The sequence below is a fragment of the Alosa sapidissima genome, chromosome 14 (assembly GCF_018492685.1).
Source record: "Alosa sapidissima isolate fAloSap1 chromosome 14, fAloSap1.pri, whole genome shotgun sequence".
NCBI classification, from domain to species: domain Eukaryota; kingdom Metazoa; phylum Chordata; class Actinopteri; order Clupeiformes; family Clupeidae; genus Alosa; species Alosa sapidissima.
The window spans coordinates 22731079-22738948 of NC_055970.1; the positions used below are offsets into that span (position 1 = coordinate 22731079).

The 7870-nt window shown below is 42.1% G+C and overlaps 1 protein-coding gene across 1 annotated transcript; it reads left to right on the forward strand.

Annotated features, from left to right (window-relative positions):
* The first annotated feature begins 617 nt into the window (after positions 1-617).
* Positions 618-3202, forward strand: nanos1 (nanos homolog 1). The gene has a single exon (XM_042061203.1). The coding sequence runs from the start codon at positions 794-796 to the stop codon at positions 1472-1474; it is 681 nt and encodes a 226-aa protein (XP_041917137.1). The 5' UTR covers positions 618-793; the 3' UTR covers positions 1475-3202.
* The last annotated feature ends 4668 nt before the right edge of the window (positions 3203-7870 follow it).

Consider the following 7870-nt stretch of genomic DNA (forward strand, 5'->3'; position numbering starts at 1 on the left):
AGAATTACATAATACGTGTTGAGTTTATGCGCTGTAGCCACTCCACAATGTGCCTTCCTGCAAAACAAGGCGACTGCGCTGTTTTATTACCGCCACAGGAGAACCGTGGCATTGAGTAACAACCTCAACAGCGTGTTACTATGGTGTTGTGCTAGAATACCCTGAATAACAGCTATGCACAAAGGGTCTCTGGATGAGGTAATATAGATTGTAAAAAAAGTACGCTACTGACTCACGTTTAATCCCTTTGTTCTGCTCGACTAATAAATAATATCACATACAAACCCTGATGGATTCGCAGTGATAGAAAGCAATGCATATCTACAACCCCATTAATGAATCATCGTTGCACGTCCAGGAAATAGTAGTTGATATAATATATAGTATTCGGACGCGACTTCTATTTCGCAACTGCATAAACACGTGTAATTGGTCACCGTTTATTTTGCAACTGTGTTGACGACGTGGATATACCTTATCTCCTGAAGTTTCTAGATCTTAGCTACCGTCACTTGTCCTGTCTTCCAAAAACTGCCCCGCGTTTTTTTTTATAACAGGGTCTATCTGAGCTCGAGGAAACACGGTTTCAACCTGATCATAAACTTGGTTTGAAAAGAGCCCCGCCCTCCTCTCAGCTTCTCCGGGAGCCTTATAACCAGCAGCCTGTTGTGCTGCTGACGCATTGAGCTTCCCAAGAAAGGCACTGGACTTGACTACAGTTGACTTGACTACATACTGGCGGAGAACTCTGTAAGAAAAAGCTGACGGAATACTTTAAAAGTAAAAGATAGAGATGGATTTCTTAAATCATAATTATTTGAACGCGCGCACGCCCTATGACTATACCTTTAATTTTTGGAATGACTATCTCGGCCTGTCGACACTGGTCACGAAGAATAACAAGCACAGTGTGCCCCAAAGTCCTAACTCCATCACGGAGTCCTTGAAAGCAACTCTGGGCTTGGATGACTCTCCAGCGTGTGCGTGCGTAATCTCGGGCAGCGGTGAAGGCGGACACCTGGACTGCTGCTGCCCCTCCGGGAGTCCCCCGCCTACCTCCATCCTCGACTTGAAAGAGCGCTTCTCCATATTGAGCCCCTTCCAAAACCAAGGTGCGGGCGTCCCTCAACAAGACCGGGACCTCGGCTTTGGAGGAAGCTTCACGGGATTTGATCTGTTTGGCATGGAGCGGAAGATGCGGAAGCCAACGGCACGGAATAAGCAGGAGCCCAAGATCTGCGTCTTCTGTCGGAATAACGGAGCTCCGGAGGAAGTGTACGGCTCTCACGTACTGAAAACACCAGACGGGAGGGTTGTGTGTCCCATTCTCCGGGCTTACACATGTCCATTATGCAGTGCCAACGGAGATAATGCGCACACAATTAAGTACTGTCCACTCTCCAAAGATCAACCAGCCCAGCGACCATTAAAGGGAGGGAGGGCAGTAGGTGGTAAGCGAATGAAAATATTCTAAAAGACAGAGCTTCATACATCGAGTAACTAAATTTGATTGCACTGAACATTTCTTTCAGATGACTGTTTCGATTGCGGCTTTCCCAGTCCTAACTGCTATGCTACAGGATTTAATAAACAAATTAAATATCTTTTTTTTTTCAAAATCTCGTATATTTTTATAGATACTTTATTTCCATAGTTTATTGTATTCGTTATTCATGAAAAGTATATATTTTTTCCTTCACTCGTTAGTGTTTAGATGTTTATTCATCAAAATTCACAGTACACAATCACTTTGTGTGAATAAACAATGTTATTTTCTTATGTGGGGAAGTATACATGTTGTCATGAACATTGGAGGTGTTTTGTTTATGTTAACCCCCAGTATTTTCCATGTAAGCTAAGCTTACTCCTATTATCTTTTTAAACCAAAGTTAAGTTTGCCATTAATCAAGATTAAGAATGTTCCATCTCTGTACCATTTGATACTGGAGTTTTCTGTAAACTTAAGTGTTCTTGGTATGACATTCATAGCCCATTCCTCCTCTCCTGCAGTCCACCACACAATTTACTTCCCTCTGGGACTGACATTTAATATGTGTAAGAGAAAAAAAGACTCACAAAGGAGTCTCTGTTATGCATTCATGTTTTCAGAGTAACTTCATAATCAATAGTTGCCCTGCCAAATTACTCTCAACTTTGCTGACAGGAATTGTTGTTTTCTTTGCCCAGGCTTATTTTGAAATAAGTTAATTAGGCCAATATGAGGTACCTTTGATGTTTACATCCCTGACCAAGGGTTACACACTGGATTTAATGTCTTATGGGTATCTCTCTAGGGCTGCACACTTCCCTTTCAACTGTTTCATGAATTCCACTTTGGGTATTTTTCCAAAACCTTTACTGGGTGAAGTTAGAAGCACTCTACAAGAGTCAATATTGCAGTTTTACCAAGTCAGTGGTGGAAATATAGCACGAATGAATGTTATTAATAAAAAGAGCTTTTGTAAAACAACATACTTGCCCCTTTTGCATAATGTATCATACAAAGTATCCAAAAATAGATGCAAAATATTGTGAATGTACAATTGACTCTTGCAGGACTGCACATGTCGAACAGTTGTGTTTACCAAAGGAATACAATTTTAATGAAGTAAGGAACATAGATTTGCTGTATTGTAAATAAAAAGTTTAGTGATGTTAATTCAGTATTTTAACATTATAAGTGACTTCAGAGGGTACTACCTCAACAGGATTTTGTACTTACATGTAAAATGTCAACAGCAGTTTATTAATATAGTGCTGCCATTTATAATAAGGGTTTTTAATAGTATTTTTGATCTTTGTATAACATAATTGTATTTTCTTTCATTGCATCCAACACATGGAAGAGACTTTCCAATAAGCTCCAAGCATTGTTCGCCAAAAGGTGATTGTTGTAAATAATGATATCCATACATTTTTTAAGTTGCTGTTCAATGTTACATTCTTGAGGCGTGAAAGAGAGAGAGAGAGAGAGAGAGAGAGAGAGAGAGAGCAAGAGAGAGAGAAAGAGAATGGAATATGTTGAAGACATTAGACAATTTGCCACTTTTAACTGAGGTTTGTAATTAAATTAAAAGAGAGAAATAAACACTGTTGAATTTTGTTATTTATATTTTGTCACAATTCCCTGTATGCTGCTGTGCAGAGAAATTCCGAAGATATAAATTCACTAGAGAAATAAACAGCTTGTCTACTATTTTAACTTCACGCCTTGATGTTGTTCTATCCACTGCCTCACTGACACATAGCTCACAGTAATTTCAGTGTGATATGAAGGACGCTCTCGTCTCTGACACTCTAAGCCCCAGGCCCCAGCCCTTACTCCACACACACACACACACACACACACATACAGTAAGGCTCTGCTTCCCTCTCCATATGTTCCCCAGCCGGAGCAGGGTGGGTAGGGGGAAAACAGATACAGCAACAAAGCCCCATGGTCCTCTGGGCACTTGTTTTCCGAAAGCCACCCACTCATGAATGTCTGGGCCTCCATGTCTCATCCAGCCCTCTCCGCACCAAGGCCTGCCGAATAACTGGAGTTCCTGGCCCCACACCTCCCAGCTGTGTAATATCAGACTGTGTGTGTGTGTGTACATTCATCTGTGTGTTGGAGGGGTGTGGGTTGGGGGACTAAGGAAGGCCCTAATAGCTGCATATTTAAGCGTTAAGACCAGATCTGGGCCAGATCAGGCACATCCCAGTCCAGGTCCATGACTAGGCCTGGCAGGACCCACTGTCAGCATTTATCTAGGGATAAACACTGGCAGACAACTGAGGCACCATCCTCCCTAGGCAGTAGGCACACACACACACACACACACAAACACCTTGAGCTCCCATCACAACCCCACCCCTATCTCCAGCTGGGTCTCCACATTAAAAATGGATGAATACAAAGTGCAACAGGGATTTATATTACAGGGGCCAGTAGCAGGGAGGCCTGTTGGGTATCATTTCAGACAGAGATGTCTGGCTAGTAGGTTTTATCCCCCAGCCACCATTACCCCATTAGCCGTGCAACAAAGAGGATTTTTATAATCAAGTTAGTTCCAGCCATTTATGCCACAAATCTAACATGATTTTTTTTTATTATTATTTTAGGAGGACAATGGTCGTCTTATCTCTATTAAACAACCCTCCGCATTGATAAGCATGGCGTTGCCCTTTTGAGTGTACATTAGGATGCAGAATTGGCTCTATCTGTGTTTCAGTTCATTATGGCCATGCTTGCTTTCCTGTACATGTTATCTGGGAAAAGAGGGCCTCTGAAGGTAATTCCAGGCTTCTCCAAATGCCAGTGACACACTGATAAAAATAGCTTCACAACATCACCCGATGCAGTCTCAGACCAAAGTACAAACCTCCTGTCCCCCTTCTTGGACTTTAACAGCCAGTGTGTTAGCAAAGACTATTGTGTCACTGACTTATCAAGGACACAACACATTGATGGTGCATTCATGTGTATGCCAGAAAAATGCACTTAAGTAAAAATCAATGGTATTGCAGGAAGGTTGGCTGAGCAACAACAGCTTTAACCACAAGTAGCAGAACTTCAGTGAAACAAAACAAAACAAGTGGAGGATTGGGGGAATGGACTGACGAAAATGACTCCACTCTTTTGTGGTAACGTTTTTGATTGAAACAAAAGGAACGGCTCCGTGAAATTGGAGCCTGCAGAACCCCAGCTCAATAAGGGAAGGCATGTGTGCTTTCTGAATGATCATCTCCAAGCTAGCATTCACACAAGTCTCTATATAGAGGCCTGCATGAATATATTCAAAAGAGATATTTGAGCCTTGGCTGGGGCCCATAAAGTTCTATTGGATTGAACAGGGCAATGCAGTTTTCATGCCTACTCTGTGAAGTGGAAACATATGTATCTTCACATGATAGGCTCCTTTTGAGGAGGCTTTGAAAGGCCCTGAGTGGTTTCACTCTATGCACCCCATTCATAAATGCGTATGTTTTGAACTTTTGGCACATGAAATTGCTGGCAAATTCGCTCTGCCCACATGGAACCTCATCAGAATTCAATGGCAGTGCAGGTAATTTTAAAACAAGAAAAATACACTGACCAAGAGCTGAACGGTGTTTTCCAGGTTCTTCAAATGTAATGCATTCTTCAAATACATTATTTTTTAAATGTTAACTGAAAATAAGTGGTTTGTTTAGTAGCAGAGTTTTCTCTTTTCTTTTGTGGTGCCAGTAGCAATGCCACAGCACTAATGGCAGTGTCCCCTGAGCTTTTCAAACAAACTACTAAATTGACTGCACAAACATAAAGCAAAAACTAACAGTGGGGAGAGATGAAAACATTCAGCTTGACTTACTCAGGCCTGCAGCAGTGTGTTTACCAGAGAGACCTCCTGAGTCTGTGCGCTGCCCTAACCATTGATAATACTGCAATAATATTGGTGCAGGATAATTGATCATAGAGAAAGAAACACACACACACACACAGACAAAGCAATCTGATCTGCTCTCGTTCCAGCTTGCACCACCTTTTCCTGCTCTGTTTTCTTCCCCTTTTTCCCTCTCTTCTGCCCCCCTCGTCCCAAGGATGCTGCTCTTGCTGTCAGGGGAACTGCTTTGGAGGATAAAATTGGACAGCAGTGGAGCATGAGAGCCATTTCAGAGCGCAGATGAAGTGGATATCCTTGTGTGTGCCTGTCTGACATATCACCTTTCCTTCTCTGTCTGGGGAGGGGAAGAGGACATGATTGCAGATACAACACCACCGTGTCTTCAAAACTAGGCCCAGGCTCTATCTGTGCAGTCACAAACAGAGAGAGGATTGTTTAACATTATGGACAACAGTGTATAGCATTTTCTAGAGACCGAATTGCGTCCTTTATCCCAGCATTGCAACAGGAAATATTATGGTTGTTGAACACCACTTACATATTACAGCCAAAATACCCATAAATCAAGCCATTTTGGTTAACTGTTGTGCTTACAATCAAGTTGCCTAATTTACGGTACACATCATGTAATAGCTGTGCAATCGTTATAGAATAATTAATAACCTGCGAGGTGGAAGACCCCAAACACCAAGCTGGCTTTGAGTGTAATTGTCCTTGTAAGCGTGCACACTGCACAGGTGTGTGAGTGCTATAAATGATTCATGCAAGGTCCCCAATGTCCCCTGGTGAGGGTGGGCTTTCTGGCTGTGTGTGTGTGTGTGCTCTAGACACTAGACTGAAGGGCAGGGGGCCAGGCAGGTATGCCAGGTGAAAGCAAATTCTTGCCACGCAATTACACCTTGCAGAGTGACTCCAGCCACTGTGCACCAGAAAATACAATGCTGTTCTCTAGAGAGAATATTTCTCTCCAAGTACTTCTAAATTTGGTCACATATAGACCTCAGTTACACAGTCAAATACAAATATCCTCAAGCAATATAAGAAGTTATACTAGAGTCTTATCAGAATAGAAAACACAGTATGAGCTCTAATACGCATATAAAATGAAAGAACATTTTGATCAGAACAGAAAGAAAACACATCCAAAAGGGTCAGGACAGTGTGCCGTTTTCTACTGTATAGCAGCACTGCTGAGAAACAGAGCCGACTGTTTTGGAGGAGAGGAATGCAGTTAATGCAGTTAGCATAGTTGCGTAACTCCACCACAAGATGACAGCTGTCTGCCCTGGCTGGTGTCAAGTATGCTTAATGTGAAAACTCCTCCCCTCATCTTCCAAATTATGGATTTCACTGAAGCGAATCATCGTGTTTTCCATTGGTATCTCAGGGGTTTGATTAGACTGCAATCGGAAATTCTCATCTGATAATTTTTATATTTCTCTCTGGTTCTCTCTCCACAGACCCCCCACAGCTGCCTCTTTGGGAAATCTGATTACTATTCCACACAAATAAAGTGATGGCATCCTCTTTGTGTGTCCGCCATATTCACAGGGCCTCAGAAAAGCGGCTGTCACAGCAGTTTACTTTGGAGATGTCACATTGATTTTTAACATCACTTACTGTCTGTGTCACAAGCAATTGCTGCCTGTGCTCAGTCAGAAGTGCAATCTGTCCATTTTCACACAAAAACAGTCTAGCCACATTTCTAAGACTAAAACTTACATAACATGATGGAAGAAAAACATGTGCATGGCCATTAGATGAGAAATCCATTAAATATTTAAACATAATAAGACTTTTTTTTATTATCATGGGCAAATCATTTCAAATGCCTTTGAACAGACCAGAATGAATAATGTTTTTGAAAGTCAATATCCAGATTCACACTCTTACGCTGCTGTACCACAGCTGTCCATCAGAGGGCCTCACATTAAAGAAGTTGCTACAGTACAACTCTGACTTACCCTTGCGTTTACAATCCGTTGAATTTGCAATTCTAAGCCGCTTCTTTCGAGACAGAATTGTCAGTATCAGTCCTATGTGTATTAATGTTTGGTGTAGTGCTTGGGCATGTTTTAAACTCTGCAACTCCAATAGGGGTAACGGGGAGAAAGTTCAGTCATAGGAGCCCAAGTTCACACTTCAAAAGTCAAAGTGAAAGGACTCCCCCTGGCAGGTGTGTGAGATGAGAGTGTGGAACTGGCATACATGCACATATCCGTGACTCGAACTCCTCATGTGGGTTTGCGTTTGATAGCAGTCTGGAACCTACTTGTGTCTGATCACAGCACTTGTTTGTTCATGCACATCCCAGCTTTGATGTTGACTACAAAGTGGGCCGTATCTATTTAGTCAGATGACATGACTGAGTTCTCCGAGATGCCAACCTCTAAGAGAGATGTCCCCAAGAGATCGCAGAACATCTGCTTTTCTGGCAATGTGAAGAAAAACACAAATTATACTCTTATCAGTCACACACTGCAAACACAGCCATGATAATATCA